General features: G+C 49.2%; 1 protein-coding gene across 7 annotated transcripts in view; it reads right to left on the minus strand.

Moving 5' to 3' along the window:
* The window catches only part of LOC105496389 (TOX high mobility group box family member 2), a 203,196-nt gene that overhangs the window by 98,369 nt on the left and 83,220 nt on the right, over positions 1-21,607 (minus strand). For all 7 annotated transcript variants that reach the window (XM_071079261.1, XM_011766770.2, XM_011766772.3 and 4 more), the window contains exon 2: positions 2,524-2,589. In XM_071079261.1, the coding sequence (XP_070935362.1) occupies positions 2,524-2,562 (39 nt within the window). In that variant the 5' untranslated portion in view covers positions 2,563-2,589. The remainder of the gene's footprint in view (positions 1-2,523; positions 2,590-21,607) is intronic.

The following is a 21,607-nucleotide window of genomic DNA, read 5'->3' on the forward strand; positions in this document are numbered from 1 at the left end:
CCAGAGAGACCAGATCCTTTCCCCATGGTGGTCAGTTTAGGGTGGAAATCAGGCATTAACTAAGTCATCACAAGATAAGTAGACCACAGTGACAAACATCATGAATTAAAAAGACCTGGTGCCATTTTAATGAGAATCATGGAAAGGGGACCTCACGTGGGTTTGGCAGTCACAAAGAGCTCTCTGTAGAAGTGACATTTAGGCTGAGGCAAGTCAGTGGACAAGGCAAGGGAAGCTTGTGGAGCTCTGAGTCTGAGCTTCACAAGTTCGAATGCCAGCTCTAGTGCTCCCTGGCTGAGTCACCTTGATTGAATCAGCCAGCATCCTGGATCTTCAGTTGCATTATCTATAAAATTGACTGAACAATAATGACTACTCATTCTTGAGGCTGTTGTGAAGATTAGCTGAAATAACCATTGAGAAAAAGGTTTTGCAAGCTGCAAAGTGTTGGGGGGAATTGTTGAGGATATGACTTTTAATGGTTTGGGGAGGGTGACATTTATTTGTACCAAGTCTCCTCTCCAAAATACTGTGCTCCCATCTGCCCAGACCTAGAGCAGACACACAGCCCCACTGAGTCCCACTTTCCCTTCTTGGTGGAAGGACATTGCCAATGCTTTCCAGAAGGTTCCAGAACAGAATTCACCATAATATAGTTCTGAAAACCAGGACTCAATATGTTAACAAAAATACTATCTAAACATTGTGAAAAGGCTCAGATGAGATGCCAGGGCTAACTCTGGTCTGCTGAGATGACATTTCAGTTGATTATGTACAATTAAATGACATCAGTGGATTCTTCCAAAATAACCACTTTCAGGGCCTGGAGTCTTGCCCACCAGTCTCGCATGTTGGTGCATGTCAATGCAATATAAAGGCAGCTTTGCAGCAGCGGCATGATGCTCACACAGGGACAAGCCAGAGAGGGGCATGGTATGGTGGCCCTGGCATGAGCGATCCTGCAGTGGCAGGAGAGGGGGCGCAGCACCCTGCAGCAGAGCTTCCATGCCCCACTAAGACTACAGTATCTTCCTCACTAGTAGTGCCCCCTAGGGCCACGGGCCCTTGTCTTACTCGTCTATGGCCTCCATGGGACCTGTCACAGAATAGGGACATAAATATTTGTGAGTTAATAGGCTTCTACTGCCCCAGCTGGAAAATATGTGCCGGGCCTGATGGCTGAGGGGCCACCCAACTTGGACTGCCATAGCCCCCACAATGGTAGAGACAGAGGGTGAGGTCAGCTCCAGGACCGGGGTTGCCCTCCCATTTCCCAAGTTTCTCAGCAACTATAACCCTCCTTGGCTCTCCAATCAGTGTCCTGAGCTGGTCCCACCCAGCAAGCACCACTGCCTTAAGGAACCATCCTCCACGATGCCATGCCTGCAATGAGAACACTCCCTGCTATCACATTCTGCCATTGAGGACCCTCCCTGGGGCTCCCGCCTGCAGTGAGGACCCTCCCTGGGGCTCCTGCCTGCACTGAGGACCCTCTCTGGGGCTCCTGCCTACAGTGAGGACCCTCCCTGGGGCCCCAGTCTGCACTGAGGACCCTCCCTAGGGCCCAGCCTACAGTGAGGACCCTCCCTGGGGCTCCTGCCTGCACTGAGGACCGTCCCTGGGGCTCCTGCCTGCAGTGAGGACCCTCCCTGGGGCCCCAGTCTGCAGTGAGGACCCTCCCTGGCATCAATCAGATTCTGCAGGGATGACCTTCCCCAGGGTCCTGACCTGCAGTGAGGACCCTCCCTGATCTCAGCCTGCAGTGAGGACCCGTCCTGGGATCCCAGCCTGCAGTGAGGGCCCACCCTGGCATCACGTTCTGCAAGGAGACCCTGCCTGGACCCTCAGCCTGCAGTGATGACCCTCTGTGGCATCACAGTCTATAGTGAGGATGCTCCCAGCTGAGAGAAACATTAATTTTCAGAGACCAGGCTCTCAGTGGAAAATCTGATTCCAACTGGCATCTGTGACCCCCAACGGGCTGGGGTTGGGACAGCCTTGCCCAGGAATGACTCTGCTTCCTTTGCTACCAGCAAGGCCCTCACAGGAAGCCTCTGCTCTCCTCCCTTGTGCCCTGTCCACAACCCTCCCCTGTGGCCTTCAACTCCCAGCGGGCAGGAGAACCATGCATGCCTATGCGTGGGTGTGTGCATCCAAACCAGAACATGTCCCCGTGGTTGCTGTGTGGTGGCAAGAGGCAGGCGGCACCAGGGAGCAGCAGGCACCTCAACTCACTGCTGCTGAAAAGCCCCAAGCGTAGGGAGTGTGGGCAATACGTTTCAAGTTTCATCCAGTTCCCAAACCATTTTAAGCCAAGAGTAGCCAGGTAGCTGGTTTACAGAGAACACTGTAGTCCCACTTCGATTGTGCCTTTTAAGGATTTGCTATTTGCTATTCTTGATCATTCAGAGAGAAGACAGCAGCAGGCTGTGCTGGCCCCCACTCTGCACCCCCGACTCCACCCAGGAAGAGCTCGGCTCCAGCCAGCCCAAATCTTAAGTTCAGGAAGGATGGGGCACCCACCTGGCTGGTTGACAGGAGCTCTGGGTTTCCGTCACTCATCCCCACGTAGGCACTGTCACCATCAAACTAGAATAGAGAGAGAGGGAGAAGCAGCTCTGATTAAAATGCTCTCAGGAAGGCACCAGGAGAAGCAGTCCGAGGAAGGCAGGACGAATGCAGGGGACTGTGGGGGCTGCAGAAGCCAAATCAGAGCCCAGGATGCCCAAGGCCCCATTTCAGCAGGGTTACCTCTAGGGTGGAAGGAGCAGCCCCTGTTCCATGGCCCTCAAGTGTTCAGGTTCATGCTGTTAATCACATTTAGAATGAAAACAGGAAAACCTTTCTGCCCTCTATAACTTATCCATAGACACAGCAGGCTGCCTTGTCAGGTGCTGAGCTGCCCATTCTTGGAAGTATGCAAACACCTCCCTTGACCAAAATGATATCAGGTGATCAGCTAAAGCTGATCCCGTGTGCTGGGGGAGGCCAAGAACACCAGAGCCTTGGGATCATGACAGCCTTCCCCAGACATGCCCTCCAGGTCCTGCCATCCTGAGTGGTTTTGGCCCATCACCTATGCCATCCCAGCCCCTAGGGCCACGCCTGGCTACAGGCAGTGAGGACTCTGGTAGAGACCATGTACAGGAACTACATCCTGTGTGCAAAGAAGGTGCTAAGTCTGGATTCAGGAAGATTTCCCTATAAATCTGCCTAAAAATTCAGGAGCAGGTGCAGGGGAAGAGATGTGGGCTCTGGGACCCCTGTCTCCCTCTTTGCCCTGAAGTGTGATCTCAAGCTGGTGTCTCAACTTCTGAGATTCCTCATCTGTTAAATGAGGGTGATGCCTGTAGGCCCCTCTTCATAGGATGTTGCACTGTAGGGCACTTGACTCAACACATTAACAGGGAGAGCACTTAATTCCAGTTAGTTCCCTTCCTTTGAGCTAGGTGTCTTAGATAGGGTTCCCTAGAAGCAGAGCCTGAGGCAAGGGTTCAGATGCATGTGGTTATTAAGTGCTCCTTAGGAATAACCTGTAAGTGTGGGGGGCAAGCCAGACAGGAGTGGGTGCAGCTAAGCAAGGATGTGGTCTTGGCTGAAGACGTCCTTCAGCCTGTTCTGGTGGGGAGCTCTAGGGCATGAATTGTACTGCAGAGTTAGTTCCAACACGAAGCAAGGGGTGGCTGTTGTAGCCCAGGTAAGGAAGTCATCTGCCATGGGCTGCCCTCAGGGGATAACCTTCTAAGCAAGGTGGCCCCCAATTGGCCAAGGACAATTCTTCAGAGAACTATACTGCCTGTGAGCCATTTGTAGGCAGCTCCTGCTCAAGGCGGGTGGGAGATGTCTGTGCTGGTCAGTAAAGGGTTCTGGGTGGGGCACCAATAGCAAACAGCCATTTTATTTTAATTGAACCATTTATTTATTAAGACATATTCACATGGTTCAAAATTCCAAGAGTACAAAAAGCAACACCACCCCACCTCCCAGCCATCCACTGCCCCTCTCCAGAGGCAATGTCTACCAGCTTTTTTATATCCTTTCAAAGACTGTCTACATATACACATTTTAGAGTCATTTATTCTATTCAGACAGCATGCTATACAGCTTTGCACTTTATTTTTCTCTTAGCAACACATCTTAGAAAATGTTTTACATCAGAACATAATTCTTTCTTCTGTATCCAGTATTCCACAGTATGGATATAGCGCATATATTTAACCAGTTGAGCACATGGGTAGTTTCTAGTCTTCTGCTATCCCAATATTGCTCCCATAAATATTTCTGTGCATCCGTCATTGAGCACGGGTGTGAGTTTATCTGTAGGATTCATTTGTGTAATTGCTGGGTCCAACTGTATGTGCATTTGTAATTTAGACAGACATCACCCAGCTGCCCTCACAGAGGCTGCAGAAATCCACACGCCCACAAACATGTGAAATGTCAGTTTACCCAGCCCCCTTCACTCAGAAGCTTTGCTTGACAACTGGCTCAGATGCCAGCCCCAGCCCCTGTGGGCTGAGAGCCCACCACCCTTTCTACCACCACTTTCGATGTCCTCGCCCCGCCTTCCCTTGGTCTTTGTTCCATAGCCCCTATTACCTTCTAGCATTCTCTATATTTACTATATTCACTGCTTACTGTTAGATTCCTCCTACTAAAATGGAGGCTCCCAGGGATCAGGGATCTTTGTCTATCTGTACCTTGATGCCTCCCAAGCTCCTAGAACAGTGCCTGGCACAGAGAAGGTACTCAATAAATGTCTGTTGAATAAGTAAATAAAGCAGCCACTACCACATTCAGATAGCCTCTGACCAGGCCTATCTTCCCATCTAGGCAGCTGGGTTGATGGTTACACCAAAGAGCCTCCTCAGCACAGGGACGGGGAGAGCCCCTCAGTGACTGCTGGATGATTAAAAGAAAAGGCTGTTCCATGCCTAGAGTTTGGGCACTGACCCCGAATGCAGGACTCCATCCAGCACACTGCACCCAGAGCTTATGCTGCAAGACCCTGCTTAGAGGCTACCTCCTCCAGGAGGTCTGCCATGCTCTCACCTCCTCTGGCGGTTCCTCTTACAACACAGACTGTCTCCACATTTGTCACTTGTCCTAGAGTGGAAGCAACATGGAGGCTGGAACTGTGTCCTGGTCATCTCCAAATCTCCCAGAGCCTGGCATTAGGGATGGGGCTATAAATTAGGCAGGGTAGGGGCGCTTTCAGCAAAAGCTCCTGGGTACTTGACTTGATGTGTGACCATGGCCATTGATCATTTTGACAAAAGTAAAACTTTTTTAAAACCACACGTAACTTATAAGTAGACCCTAATAGAAAGAATAACGGGAGATGGAGGACCATTAAGTTTAATGAAGTGTTTGAAACATTTTATAAAGCAATAGTAATCGAACAGTATGGTATAGGAATATACATAAGAAACAGAGGGAAAGATGTCCAAAAAACCTTTGAATGGTCACCATTTATTAAATGCTGGTAAGAACAGAGCCACCGCAAGGCAGGGGCCAGCATCTGCTTCATTCCCCAATAAGCGCAGTAGACAATCAATAAATATTTGGTGACTGAATATTCCTGGCACTGAGCAAAATGCTTTACATAAAAGACCTCATTTAATCCTCACAACAACCCAATGAAGAAAGTATTCTTTTCCCTGCTAAAACCAAGGAAATGGGTAGAGAGAGGATAAGTAGTTGTCCAAGATCACACAGCTGGGGAGGGATGGGATTTAAGAGTCCCTTGTTGGATTTTTTCTGCTTGGACTCTCCAACTAGCAGAAAGTTCATTTACAGCAGGGACCCATGCTTTTCTAGATCCTACTATATAATCAATAGTCTGCCTTGGGCCTGGCGCATAACAGGTGCTTGATAAGTGTGTTAGAGGTTCAGGAGAGGGAGGAATTATCCAGAGAGAGCAGTGGGAATGGCACTGGAGATGGAGGGCAAGGGGGCCTGGTCTCTGATGTGAGTGTGTCAGGGGCAGGCAAGGGGGTGGGCAGTGGATTCCCATGAGGTCACCAGAGACTGTCTTATTCATTCACTCCTTGATTCAACCAATGTCTAGGAAAGAGCTGCCACTTGCTGGAGTAGAGCTTGCTTCTGGCTTTCAAGGAGCACTTGAGAAGTTGGCAGAGGTTCCTGAGGCAGGGCCTGGGTCTCCTCAGTTCAGTCACCCCTGGGCACCTTGCACGGTGCCCTGGAGCCTGCTAGGCTCAGAACCAGCTGCCGAGCAGTGGTGAGCAGAGGCCCTGAAGGGGCAGGGAGGCCTGTTCTCTGCCCACCTCTGCCAGGGTTTCACCACATCAGAGCCCTTGGAGGGCATGAAGGAATCGATGGCGGACACTGAGGGTTTCCAGGCTCCCCCTGACTTGGCTTCCAGGACTCTAAGGCCTGGGGCTTACCCCCTCAGCCCCTCCTCATCTGGGACCTTTTCTGGGTAAATGAACTTGGAAGCCAAGGGCAGAGGTCACAAAGTCACCTCTGCCCTCAGACACAGCAGGGCTACCTCGTCCTCCACGTGTGCACAGACAAGATCAAAAACACCCACATCTACACCCACCACAGTGCATACACTGTGTGAACACAAAGGTACATGATGTACACCGTGTGCACAGCGTGGGCAGCGCACACACGCACCACAAACCTATGTTTGTGTGGACCCATGTCACGCAGCACAGCGTTCAACACAGCAGCGTTCAACTCACTCATGTACCATGTCCATGGGTAACACAAACCAACGCACACACAGCACAAGCGTGAGTGTGGCACATGTCAGAGATCCTTTATACAACTGGACACACAATAACCACAGCATGCACACAAGGAAAGCAGGGTGTGCCCAAATGTGTATAAACATTCCACGTGTCTGCAGCCATTTAAATGTGACTGACATAAATGTGAACACAAACATATACTGCATGTGCATACAGAGACATACAAAGCAAAGATGCACATGAACTTCAATTCTATGCATATTTCACAGTTTATCAGTTCCTTGGTCAAAAACCTTTCTTTTATACCACACAGCCTTCCCTATGCTTTAAAATGTGAGAAAAAAAATGTAGGGAGAAACAACAGCTTAAGAATTTCCATGAACGCCAGGAGAACATCCTCTTACCAGTGACTGGAATAGATTAATTTTCCCCATTTCATATTCTAATTATAATTCCTTTTCCCATTGCCATCTTCAGTCCTCATTACAGCTGGAAGATTGTTCTGCAAAAGCCAGGCCTTCATCTTCTCTTCCCAAGAGTTTTGTCATGGAAATGAGTTTTGGAATCTGAAAGAACCCACATTTTTGCAAATATCGAATGTGTAGGGATAACCCTTTCATGACGGCCACCAGGGACACAGCTTACAGGGGCTTCTAAGGATCTGTCTCTCCCCTACCTCTCCTTTCCCTGTGTGGTCCCCTCAGGGAAAAGAGCTCCTTGGCCCCTATTCCAACAGCCACCCCCCAACCTAAGCACACCATGCTTCCCCAAAGGATTTTTTAAGGAAACTTAGCAAATAGGCAGCCAAAGAGAAGAGCCCTGATCTTAGAGAGTCAGATCCCAGGTCCATCTGTGCCACGCTGGGCAAATTGCTTAATTGCTTTAAGCCTCAGTTTTCTCATTCTTATGACCACAGAGTCACTGATTCATGACAGGTATAAATAAAATATTTGTGGGGTAAACAGATGTGATAAGTGGGTAGATGAATGGATGGAAAGGAGGAAGGAGTAAAGGATGAGATGGATGGATGGGCAGATGGGTGAATGAATGGATGGGTGGATAGATGATTGATAGATGGGTGATGGATGATCAGCGGGTGATAGACGGGTAATAGACGCAATGGATATATGGGTGAATGAACAGATGGGTGAGAGATTGTACACATTAGCATTGCCCAACAGAAATATAATAAAAGTTACAAATGTGATCCACATATGTAATTCCACTTTTCTAGTAGCCACAGTTTTTTATGGGGCACATGAGATGTTTCAACACAGGCATGCGATATGTAATAATCACATCATGGAGAATGGGGTATCTGTCCCCTCAAGCATTTATGCCTTGTGTTACAGACAATCCAATTATACTCTTTTCATTATTTTTAAATGTAGTAGCCACAATTTAAAAATATTAAGACAAAAATTGTAATGCTATATTTTATTCAACTCAACATATTCATAACATGATTTCAACATGTAATCAATATAAAATGATTAATGAATGGTTTATTAATGAGATGGAGGAATGGATGGATGGATGAATAGATGGGTGGTTGGGATGTATGGACGGGATGGCTGGGATGAGAGGGAGGAGTGGATGGATAGGTGAAATGGGATGACTGTGTGAGTGTGAACAGACAAATGTATGGGAAGAGATTGGGATGGTGGATGAGATGAACACTGATGGGTGAGATGAGTGTTGGGGATGCACAGATAGATGCCTGTATGTGTGGGTTCCTGGATGGATAAAATGGGTTGAGTGGTTGGGTAGAATGGATAGGTGCATATAACTGTGGGTCTGGTATTTCCTTCTCACTCGATTCACACTTTCTCTGGACAATGTCATGGCTACTCATGGTTGCAACATCACCAATTCTCAAATCCTCATCTTTAGCCAAATTACCTCCAGATTCCAATATATAGTTTTCTCCCTGGCTATCTCCCCTATTTGCCCATGAGCACCTCAAATTCAACACCTCCAGCACTGAACTCATAACATGTACATGAACTTTCTGTTTCTCCAGCACTCCCCTGTTAGAAACTGTCACCTTCCACAGTCCCACAGTCAGTACCCCTGGGGTGACTCTAGTCTCCCTGCCATCTACATCCCTCTGATCCAATCACCTGCTACATCTTTCTGCTCAGCTTCCTTAAGAGTATGCTGAGTGTGAACACAAAGGTAAACAATGCATGTGGTATGCACAGTGTGGGGGCACACACAGGCACCACAAACCCATCTTGGTGGGTCCATGTCACACAATCCATCTTACACCTTGGCTATCACTAGCAGTCTTTGGGCAATAGCTTCACTCCTCAGATCCAAACCCTGCAGAGACTCCACATTACTTAGCCTATATCCAGGACCCTCCAGGACAGCCCCAAGTCTCAGTTCCCGTGGGGTCCTCAGCATAGTGGGAGCCTCCAGTGCTCTGACTTTTTTTTTTTTTTTTTTTTTTTTGAGATGGAGTTTTGCTCTGTTGCCCAGGCTGGAGTGCAGTGGCGTGATCTCAGTTCACTGCAACCTCCACCTCCCAAGTTCAAATGATTCTCCTGCCTTAGCCTCCTGAGTAGCTGGGATTACAGGCATGCACCACCATGCCTGGTAAATTTGTATTTTTAGTAGAGATGGAGTTTCACCATGTTGGCCAGGCTGGTCTCAAACTCCTGCTGTCAAGTGACCTGCCTGCCTCAGCCTCCCAAAGTGCTGGGATTATAGGCATGAGCCACCATACCCAGCAAGTGCCCCCACTCTTACACATCGTCCCACCATCAGCCTGGAGCACTCTCCCTTTCTCTATCCACTGAAATCCATCTCTTCCTAGCCCCTTCTTTATTTCTGGCTACGAACTCCAACCTTAACACTGTCTTGCTTGCTTTTATAAACCCATATTCTTGGACCTAACCAAAAGCTTCCATCTAAAATCAGCTTTGGACTTAATTCAACTCCTGTGTGCAGTGTAACACAGTGAGTAACAGCACTGATCTGACAACTGGTTCCACTACCTATGAGCTCAGTGACTTTAACTTCACTTTGCCTTCCTTTCCTCACCTATAAAACAACAATTATGGCAGCTACATTGCTACCTCATAAGGTTTTTGGTATCCGTTATCAGACATCAGCTATGAGTTAGCATTATTAAGCATTATGTTACAGATATTAACTATTTTTGACAGGTGCTTAATAAATGTTACCTATTATCATTGTTATGATATACTCAACTCCTATCCCTTTATCAGCCCGCATCTCCCTCAGTCTAGCAGACGACATTGTCTCCTCTGTCACTGAGGAATTGAAGCCATCAGATATTCCCTCAATTCTCCCAACCTTCCCTATGTTATTTACGTCATGCTCATCTCGACTTCCTTTCTGTTAGTCTGAAAAGGTATCTCCCTCCTGTTCAAGGTCAGCCTCTTCACCTTGACCCTGTCCCTCCCACGTCTTCCGCCCATTCACTCCCACTCTTGGTCCTGGGTCTAAGATCTCAATTCAAATATGCTAAGGCAAAACGAGCCCAAGGCAGTGCTTTTGTTGTATCGTGTACCGGGCACCTATCCTGTACTGAGGAATATGCTCCCAGCCACTGGGGAATCTACGAGTGAATTTTGCCACTGCCCCTTGGGAAATCTATGCAAATAGATCATCACAAAGGCTCTGAAAAGAGATAAAAGCAAAGGTACTTGGAGGCAACAGTTACTGTTCATTGAACGATCTCTTGTGAGTGCTTACTGTGTGCCAGGCAGTGTGCTAGGTGCCAGGCATGCCAGAATGATGACACAGCCCCTGCCTTCAAGGAACCCTCAGTCCTTTGGAGAAGATGACAGCTATGGAGGGAGAATAAAACCTTCCTATTCTCCGAATCTACAAAGGAAAAGATGTTCTTTGACCACAGTCCCAAGCTGCAAACAATGAAACCCCAAACTTAAAAGCTTAAAGCTCATCCTCATTGGTCACTGGGAGCTTTCCAGTCCCACCTCTGAAAGTCAAACAATCAATAGTAGTCTCACTCCTAACCAGGCCCTGTACACCAATTCCAGGCCCATCACCACATGGAGAAACATGATGGCACAGTGGATACATGTCCACCATGGGGACAGCCAGCCAGTCTCAGAACCTCCTGCTCTGAAAGTCCTCCTATCCCAGGACTCCACGCTTCCCCAAACCCTGAAAAGATCAGCTCTTGCTTGATTTGGGGAGACTACCTTTGCAAAGTATACCAATGAATTCAGCTTCTTGCTTTTGGTATTGAATGATGCCCTCTTCTTTGGCACATGTGACAAAGGCCAGGATAAGGTTAGCTAAGCGGAGCAGAAGCCAGGCAGAGGGTCCTCCCACAGAAGCATCCTGAAAAAGTGACTTGGAGGCTCCATGATGTAGGAAGCACAAGAGGTGACCAGGCAAGGAGCAGGGAATATGACATCCAAGGCTGCTGTGAGCACTGGCCAGAAAGCACCTACTGTATACCAGCCCTTGTCCCAGAGCTGTGCCCAGCCATCTCACTGGAACCCCCTAGAAATCCCAAGGCTTCCATGAGCAGCCCCACTATCGAGATGAGCAAAGTGAGGCTCAGAGTAGTTGGGAGCTTGTCCAAAGCCACCCAGGAAGTCTGAACTTGGCCTTGACCCCAGGTACCAAAGCAGCAGCTGTTCTGTAGAAGCTGTTGCTCCTCCCCTCCGCACAGAGACACAGATCAAAGACCAGGGATGCACAGCCATCAGCCTAGCCAGTCACAGGCACTGACAGCTGCGCCTCAGTGAGATCTAAAGAGGAAACAATCAAAGCAGCACACACTGCTCCCGCCTGCCCCACATCGGGCCGTGAGAACGCTCATTCTGCACAGATAAAACACAGCTCTAAAGAGAGAGGCAGCTGCAACCTAGGTCCTGCCGAGAGTGCGGTTTTATGTGGAAGTCTCATGGGGAAATACACATCGGGGCCGGGAAGATGCTGGGGGAGGGGTGCAGGCAAAGAGGCCGGCACAGATGGAAGAGGAACAGGAATAGAGCACAGCGTGGGAAGCCTCAGTCTCACTCTGAACCGGGCCCTGTACACCAATTCCAGGCCCATCACCACACGGAGAAACATGATGGCACAGTGGATACAAACACAGGCCCTGGTCTGGCTGCCAGGGTTCAAATCCCAGGCTTGTTGCTTTCAAGCTGTTGGGTTTTTTAACTACATTACTGTGTCTCAGTTTTCTCATCTGCAAAATGGGTATGACTGTCATTTGAATTAACTATACAGAAAGTGCTTAGAACATTGCCTACCTAGAGAAGGCACTCAGTCATTGTTAGCTATTTCGTATTATTGAATCCTCCTAAGAATGCTGCCAGTTGCTATAACTACCTCTCTTCTGTAGATGAAGAAACTGAGTGGGGCTTTGTGCAAATCTCTGAGGTCTTAATCATGGAAAAGACCCTTGATGCCTGTGCCCACTGTATGTAATTTGAAATAAAATTTGCAAATTAAAGTCTTTGTAAGAAAGTCCAACTGCGAGGGCCGATTTTTCCCAACAACGACGACTCTCATGCTTTGTTCCTAAGACATCAGATATTCATCTTTTTTCAGACATGTTTTTCTCCTGATTGGTGCGCCTGCTTTGCTGGGTACGACGCACATTTGTATTCTGCCTGGTGATAAATCCTCCCCTATGACGGAGGCCCAGAAAGTTTAAGGGTTCTGCCTAAGACCACACAGCCAAGACTTGCCGGAGCTGAGTCTGAAGTCCAGGCTACTGGCTCCTAAGAGTACACCCTGGCTTCCCACCCCTACTGCGTGCAAGCCACGTGAACCAGAGAAGGTGACCTCATGACTATGGGCCTGGGACCTTAACTATCAGAAGCAGGGACAACGCTTTGGGCACTGCCTGCCACAGGAGCTGGGAATGTCCCCTGTAAGCAAGCTCAGAGCTTTGAGCCCCTGCAGAACCCTTGTCTCCACCGCCAACGAGAGTTGGCTTGGACAGCGCCACCTATTTCAGTCAATAAAAGACATGGAGGGGTAGTGTAAAAATGGCAGTGATCACTATAGCACCACAGGTAAGGGCTGCCAGGCACCTGGGCTCCTCTGGGAGGTGGGAATCATTGCCCCCTCGCACCTGGCTCTAGCTGTGCTCTTTCTAGACTTCCACCATCTAGAACGGTGGCCGCTTACCACATGTGGCTTCTGAGCACTTGAATCATGGCTAGTCCAAACTGAGATGTGGGTAAGTGTAAAGTCCACACTGAATCTCAAAGACTTCAGAGCAAGGATGACGATAATGACAACAAAAAGGAATGTAAACTACCTTGTCAATATTGGTATATTGATGATGTATTGGAATAATATTAATATTTGGGATATACTGGGTTAACTAAAATATTAAAATTAATGTCACCTGTTTCTTTTCACTTTTTCTGAACATGGCTATTAGAAAATTTAAAATCATGTATATGGCCTGCATTGTATTTCTACTGGATGGTGCTGGTCTAGACGCTGCCCTAGTCATTGTCTGCTCCTGACCCAGAACCCCAGAGACGGAAGAGTTGACATCAGCAGTAGCCAAATCCATTTCTCTGTGATAGATATGGGAGAAATGGGGTTTGCAGAGGGAGAGTGACGTGCTGAAGGCAAGAGTCTGGTAACGAGGCATTCATTCATCCAACAAATGCTAACTGATGCCTTACTGTGTATGCTCTGGGTACTGGGAAACAGCAGAGAACAAAGTAGAGGGCCACATCCCAGTCTAGGGCTCTGCCCTGAAGCCAGTTTGCAGGCTGGGGGTGAACATGGTGATGACACAGGAATCTCTCCCCAGCCATGGGATCCTGGGGACCTGGGCAGCTGGACTCCGCACCAGTCCCTCAGCCCCTCACAGTCGGCTGGATCACAGATCTCACAAGCTGCAGGCAGGAACTCCAGCTCCAACCTAGGGCAGATCTGTCCCCAGGACCACCAGTGAGTCCCATCCCAGTACACTCACCAGCTGCAGCTGCCCAGAGGGCCTGGCCTGATGGGCAGGGCAGCCCCCTAGCATAGATAGCATGGAGGCCTGGCAGGCCTGTATTTCTTCCTTCCCTGGTACTGCCACTGGTAGCTCACACACCGTCTGCATTACTGCAGATTTATGGCAAAAATTATCCTCTCTCTCAGCTCCATTTAAAGCCATTTGGAGCTCTCTCCCATCCCCGATTGTAAATCTAATTGCACATTCCAAACAGACAAGCGCTCATTAAGCTTTAATTATGCACATGTTGTTTTCAACAAACATTTTCATTTGGCGCTATGAGGGGGAATGGTTCAAAGAGGGCTGCAGACACTGCCTGGGGCTGGCGGGAGCTGGACTGGGAAGTGGGTCAAGGTGTAATGAGATGAGGCCATCCAAGGGGCAGGGCCAGGACCTCATCTGATTGGGCTCACGACTGTGAGGCCTTTCCCTGGGCTTCTGCTGTGGGGGATGCCAACGTACATGCTCTCAGCTGGTCTCACCAGCACTCCCTAAGTCCCCGGAGTCTCACTGAAGCCAGGCCCATGGACCTCTCCAGTGATAAGAGGGAAGACAGGGACCCACGGTCTGGCTCAGAAGGACAAAATCCCCAACCAAGAGCCAGTTTCATCAGAGCCTGTGGGCTTGTCCCTGCTCCCAGTCGCCCGCCCCAGTGCAGCTGGAGGCCCCTTCTTCAGCACCATCTTCCCTTCCCTCATTCATTCACTCATTTATTCCACAACCATTGACTGAGCACCAACTGGCTCAGGCAGTGCAGGGTCAGTGGGGACTGTGATGGGTAAGGCCTCTGCGTGGCTCTCCCCAAGTCACTCTCCATCGAGTCCCATTCCCTCCACTGGGGAAAAGTTTTAATTCTTGGCCACAGCATTCACTTGAGCCTCTGCCACCTGCCAGCCCGACGGTCCAGGCTCCCTCCCACCCGTCACGCGCCCGTCCCCTCTTCTGCCTTTCCAAGCTCCCTGCCCAGACCACACTCTCCCGCACGCCTCGTCCAGGCCTCTGCGGCAGCTGTGTCTCCCCCTGAAACTCCCTGCTTTCTCTCTTCCACACTGTTCATGCCCATTCAACTCCCATGCTGTTCCCCTTCCAGAAGCCACTGCTGATTCCCACTCCCGGGCTGGCCTGGCCACCCCTCTGCCATGGGGGCACCCCGTAAAACATGTGTTGGACCCTAGCACCACAATATCACAACAGCCGCATGTCTGACTCTTAAGACCAGCCTGCTCACTACATCCCGAGACACCATCACCTTCAGAGATGGAAAGGAAAGGCACCACTCACTGTGTGTCCTTGAAAAAGGCCTCCCCCTTTCTAGGCCTCAGTTTCCTCACTTGTACCTGGAAGGGTTGAACGGGTGATGCCCTCTGGGCCCCTGGGCTGTTCCATCGGTTTTAAGTTTTATGATCTGCCCAGGAGCTAGGCCACATTCTTCCCACCAGGAGCCATGGAGGTGACCAAGGCATGCTGACAGTGCCACACAGAGGGCGGAGACAGGGGTGGTGGAGAACCCAAGGCCACTCCTCAAAAAGCTTCCAAAAATACAAGCAAGTGAAATCAGCATGTGCTTTAAAATGGAAATCAGATTCCATTCAGTGTCTGGATAGCTACCTGTTGTTTCAGGTACCTGAAACAGACTCTGAGGGTGAAATCTACAGACAAGAAATGTACTGGGAAGTGCTATAAGAGAGTTGGGGAGCAGGCCAGGCCAGAGGGACAAGCCAAACTGTGATGCAGTCACAACAGAGGCCTCCACCTGTCCCAAGGGGAGCTCTGGAACTGGGATGGCCCAGCAGAGGTGTCCCAGTTTGAGGCAGGGAGCTAAGCACCGTGTATCCCCACATGGGATGGCCATTGGATCCAGGATGCCCAGGGGGCAAGTGTTGATGACCTTGGCCAAAGCTTCCTCTTTCCACCAAAGGCACCATGGAGCTGCCCAGAGAGAGGCTCAGCTGATAGGGGCGGCAGCTAGCACTCTAAGCAGCAGATAGAATGTGTGCCTGGATCTAAGGAGGGACTAGGGTGATACACAACAGCATCCACTATGGCTACGATCGTTTATTCCTTAGAACGAATGTGTGCAGTGTTTACATCACACTGATGACAAGCCAGGCACTCTTAATTGAATGACAAATATCTATTCCTGTAATCCTCACAACCACCTCGCGAGGTAAGTTACTGAGGCTCCCATTGTACAGATAAGGAGACTGAGGCGAGGGAGGTTATGTAGCTTGCCCAAGGCCACACAGCTAGGAAGGGGTGGAGTGAGGATTCAAATCCAGGAAGTTCAACTCCAGAGCCTACACTGTAATGAGAAGGCTGTGCTGCTGCCAGGTCTCGCCCCGTTACCTCCCAAAACATGCAGCTGCCCAGCTCCCGGCTCTCCCCAGAGGCTGAGCTGCGGTCAGCGGTCTAGAGCCTCAGGTTGCCCTGCGCTGCCAATATTTGTATTTGACAATTATCTATCATCCAAGGGGTTGGGAACAAGTCCCAAAACTGATTCTTGCCAAAGACCATTAACTAAAAGCCGCGTGAGCGTCCATCGGTGGCACTGTGGTGTGGGGGGAGCGAGTGTGCCTGAGACACTGAGCAGCAGATGATGTGGAAGATATTTTTCTCCCCAGCACTACAAAACAAGCCCTCAATCACGCCACAAAGGGCTCGTGTTGTCGGAAGGGAAATATGTCAACGACAGCGTTCGCTCTTAGAGCGGTTCAAAAAGAAGAAGAAAAGAAATCTTTGAAATTGTAATTTGACCTAGAAATGTTTTTCTAGGTCATCTGAACTTGGCACTTATGCCTCTAACCCCAAACCTAACACAGACAAAGTGCCAGGTTCACTTCCTTCTATCAGTACCAGATAACACAGGAAACGGTATTTGTAAACACTGCTGGTGTATTTTTAAGTGCCGTCTCAACATCGGCCTCTGGACTGGGAGCTGTGAGAACACTGGTGAAGCACAGCTCTGGAAGCGGGCAGATCTAGGTTCAAGTCCAGGCTCTGCACTTAGCTGCTGCATGGCAGTGGGCAGGGATCTTACCTCTCTCATCCTCAGATTCCTCCTCTGGAGAACAGGAATGGAACGAGCAGGGCTTTGCAAGCTACCTAGCAGTGTGCAGAGAAAGGCTAGCTCCCTGCTTTCACCCCAGTTGCCTTCCCAGGCAGAGAGCCACCCCTCTGTTCTTGACTGCTGAACCCCTCTGATCTAGATCTGGGCTGTCTCCTGGAGACCCAGGAGGGCAGTGGGGGGCTCTGTCCTAAGAGGCCTTTTCTCTCCCAGAAATCAGAAAACTGCACTCGAAGGCATAGCATGTGCCAATGAGTTATTCTAATTCATCTTTACTATGGACCCTCTAAGATAAATAATGAGGCCTCAGGGCTGGGAGGGTTTTAACCCTCTGGCTTCTGCAAATCCCACTGGGGAAACCAAGGCCAGAGCAGATAGATGGCCCACCGTTATTGGCAACAGCATGTCCAGAGTTACAACCGCCAAATTGTTGGGTCCTCTAAGCCTGCACCTCCAGAAGCAGCCAGATTTAGCCCAGTTACTGTCAAAAGTCCAACGGCACAGTGAACATTCCTGTCTTCCCCAAGCCCTGACCTCAGCACCTACAATGTACGTGGCCACATGCCAGGTGCGGAGGGGCATTAGGGACCTAGAACCAATTCCCAGGGAAGCTCAGATCCATAGGGAAAATGGGTATCTGCACGATGACACCCGGAGGGGTGATAAAGCACTAAGGTGGAGATACGCCAGATGAGAGCAGTCGGTACGTACCTGTGAGGCAGTGAGTCCAGAGTGAGCAAAGGCTAGGCAGCCAGGTGTGGAGAAAACCAGTGTGTGTGCTGGGGAGGGGGGAGAAGGGGTGTCTAGAAGTCACTGAGGTGGGCTACAGTACAGAATGGGAGAGAGAAAATCAACATCCACTAAAGAAAACAAGTGCGTGTTTAAAGCAATATTCTTAAAGAGCAGCGGAAGGATGCCCAATCTGGCCAGACAGTGAAACATTCCATGAAGCCACAATTAAAGCAGTGTGGCAGTAACAGAAAACAAGAATTTTAAATCAATGAAACAGAAGGAAAAGTACAATGTTGGACCCAGTCAGGTACGGAAACGTATCAAGATTAAGGAGGACATTTACTTTATGCCAGGTAACGTGTGATGTGCTTTACACAAGATCTTCTGCTCAATCTTTACAACGATCCTAGGAGGCAGATATCATCATCCTGTTTTATAGAGGAAAAAACAAGCTCAATCTAAGCAATGTGCTCATAGCTCACACAAAGTGGCAAGGCCAAAATCTTAATTCTGCTAAAGCTCATGCTTATAAGAGCTACTCTATTTTGTCTGGCCTTTTGCAAACAAAGAGACAAGGACTAATTATTTAATAAACAGAATGGGGACAAGAGGGTTATCCTGTTCCTATTTAGGAACACTGAACTAGATATCCACAGAAAGACACCCACCAAAATGCACTCCACACAGATTAAAGAGTTAAGCATAAAAAGTCATGCTACAGGGAAACAATCAGAAAACAGAACAGAATGTTTATCAGATCTGTGGAGGCAGGATAACTTCTTCAGTCCTCAAAGCAATCACAGAGGAAGAGAGATTGACAGATTCAAATATATATGCATTAATATCTTCTGTGGAAGAAAACATAATAAAACCAAAATGAAAAGGACATCAGACTAAGAAAATATCAGCGCCAACTCTAAGACAGTTAATACATACAAGGTGGAAATAGCTCAGTCAAATTAAACAGAAAACAAGATGCCAATAGACAAAAAGACATGGGATTCAAACAAAAGTCACGCAAGAAGTGTTATCTTAAGAAACAAATATGGAAGGGAAAAAGGGACACCTGATTCAATGGCAAGTGGGGAAATGCACACACAACAAACTTACTGCAATGCAACTGGGATATTTCATACCACTGCTGACACGGGAAACAGGTTCCAGCTTAACGGAAGACAATATGGCGGCCACTCTAAGGCAGACACAGCCAGCCAGAGGCAGGGGACGAGGACTCGAGGGCTTAAACCAGTCTTGCTTAAAACAGTCTTTTACTCTGAGTGCTGGGGATGGTAAAGTGATATACAGAAAACACAGTTTTTTGGTTTTTGTTGTTCTTTTTGAGACAGATCCTTACTCTCACCCAGGCTGGAGTGGAGTGGCATGGTCTCAGCTCACTGCAACCTCGGCCTCCCGGGTTCAAGCGATTCTCCTGCCTCAGCCTCCCGAGTAGCTGGGATTACAGGCGTGCGCCACCATGCCCGGCTAATTTTTGTATCTTTAGTAGAGATGGGGTTTCATCATGTTGGCCAGGCTGGTCTCGAACTCCTGACCTCAGGTGATCCGCCCACCTCAGCCTCCCAAAGTGCTGGGATTGATTACAGGCGTGAGCCACTGCAACTGGTGGACAGAGTCTTTGTCCTGGAACTCATGGTCTGGGGAAGAGGACAGGACCAGGAATCAGAATATGGGTGGGTGATAAGTTGATGGGAAGCCAGGTTCGTGGGGCCTAGACAAGGGCCTTGTAAAAGGACTTCATGGAAGAGGTGGTTTCTAAAGCAGATCTACCCGCGACATGCATAGAACTAGCCAGGCGAGGGCAGAGGCCAGTGGGAACAGCATTCACCAAAGCCTGGCAGCTGCAGGGAAGGGCCCATTCATGGAGTAGAAAGGTGGTGCAAGATAAGACAGAAAGGCAAGCAGGGCCTTATCACAAGGGAGCTTCAAGGGCCAGACTGGGGAGGTGAGACTAAAGCCCAGAACGTGAGCTGCACTTCAGAAACTGGCCTCTGGCTTCTGGGTGGAGAATGGGTTGCAGATGCTAAGATGGGGAAACAGGAGTCTGAGCAGGGCTTGGGCAGGGAAGAAACACTGGCTAACGCAATAAGTAAAACAGCGTGGCAGTCATTCAAAAATAGAAATTTATACTGATGGTTAGAATGAGAAGCAGGTTTGGAGCCAGAATAAAACCACGACAGCCCCAGCATGTTGTGTAGAATACAGCCTTGAGAGTCTCAGAGATGAGTGAAAATTGCCAAGGGCAAGGGATCACCCAGGAGTCAGAAAGGGGGTGACTCATGCAATTTGCAAACCCTAATTTCCTCTCCTTGGTCACACACTTCCTTCTGATTTCTTTCTTCTGATGATTCATTTTAAAAAAAAAATCTCCTTTTAAATTCACATCAGAAATGTTTGAGTACCTGGGCTCACCCTGCCCTAAGCTTTAACCCCTGCCCCTGAACCAGCAAAACCAACATAACCCCAGGTGGCTAAGAAGACACTGGCTGCCGAGAAACCAGAAGCCAGCCAAGGGGAAACGCGGGGTTTCAGGCTCTGCAATAGCTTCCAGAGGCCTCCATGGGCCCTCCTGTGCCCCAGGAGGGCTTTCAGCAGCGACTCACACACACAGATCCACAGCTCTCAGCCAGAACTCGTGCAGTTTCAGAATTTGTTTGAATTTCAGAAAAGTAATGAAGTGCAAATTCTGCAAATTATGCCATAGCTTCAGTGGAGCCTCAGGCAACACCTGCAATGGAACACATTCATATTTCTGCAGTGGAACATATGAATATTCACACAAGTGGGGTAAGTAAAGATGACAAAGAGCCTCGCGTCAGCTCAGGTCAGATTTTGGGGGCCAAATGAGTTTGCAGCATATAAAACAACTTCTGGTTGCAGGGCTTTTTGGATTGCAGATAAGGCAGTTTCAAGCTGAATCAAGCACCAGGACTCATGTGCTAGGAGACTGTCCCTTTGTATGCCCATTTTACACAGGAGGAAACTGAGGCTCAGAAAGTTAAAGGAAACTGTGCAAGGTCTCATAGCTATTAAGTGGCTGAACTGGGATCTAAACCCAGGTCTGATGTCTTTCCCTACACCCTCATGGATCCTCCCAGAGGCTGAAATGGCAGGCAGAGCGTTTAACGTGACAGGGAATGTGGACAGCACAGGGAGTGGGTCAAGGCCAGGTGCAACAGGAATGGGGCTGCCCAGGTGCCCAGAGAAACCACTGGCACTCCTCCTCAGCTGGCCCCTGCATGGTGTCTGTCCTCTGAGGCAGGTCCAGGATCCTTCAGCCACCCTCAAAGGTCCAGAGCTCCCCGCATCCTCTGCACCCAGGACGCATCCTTCATCCTTCTGCAGAGGTTTGCTGAGTGCCCCACTTCAAGCCAGGTCCTGTCCTGGGGGCTGGGACACAACGAGAAGCAAGGTAGACACAGTCCCAGCCCCTGCAGGCCTCAGAGTCCACCGCAGGAGGCAGGCAACAAGCAAGCAAACACACAAAGGTGGTCACATATTGCATTGTGCTAAGTGCTGTGCAGCAAACACAGGAAGTGCAGAGACAGAGGGTCTCTCTGTAGAGGCCGCAATTAAACTGAGGGAGCCCGGAAGGGAGAGGAGGAGGCTGTCAGGCAACAAGTCGTGGGTGGGAGCATGTAAGGCAGAGGGAGCAGCAACGCGAAGTCCCTGAGGTCCACAAGTAGAAGCTCTCACATGCAGGGGGAATAATGCGCAGGACACAGTAGGCAGAGGTGCGGGGCAAGGACATGACATGGGGTCCTAGGGCCACCATAAGGCACTCAGATTTCATCCTAAATGGGAAGCCCTTGGAGAGTTCTTGCAGGGGAGTAACATGCATTAATTTATAGTTTAAAAGATGACTCAGCTAGCCACATGGAGGATGGATTCCATGAGGTTCCATTCCTTGAGTCTCAGCTTTCTCCTCTATAAAATGAATGCACGAGAAATCCTATGAAAAGCACAGCTCAGGAGTGTCTGGCATAGAGTTGACTTCCAGAAGATGGGAGGACAAAGACAGTCTTCTAACCTAGTCACAAACCAGGAGATCTCAGTCATCAGTCATCCATAGTCGCTCCCCTGCCCGAAACCCTT

Source organism: Macaca nemestrina, chromosome 15 (assembly GCF_043159975.1).
Source record: "Macaca nemestrina isolate mMacNem1 chromosome 15, mMacNem.hap1, whole genome shotgun sequence".
In the NCBI taxonomy this organism is placed as follows: domain Eukaryota; kingdom Metazoa; phylum Chordata; class Mammalia; order Primates; family Cercopithecidae; genus Macaca; species Macaca nemestrina.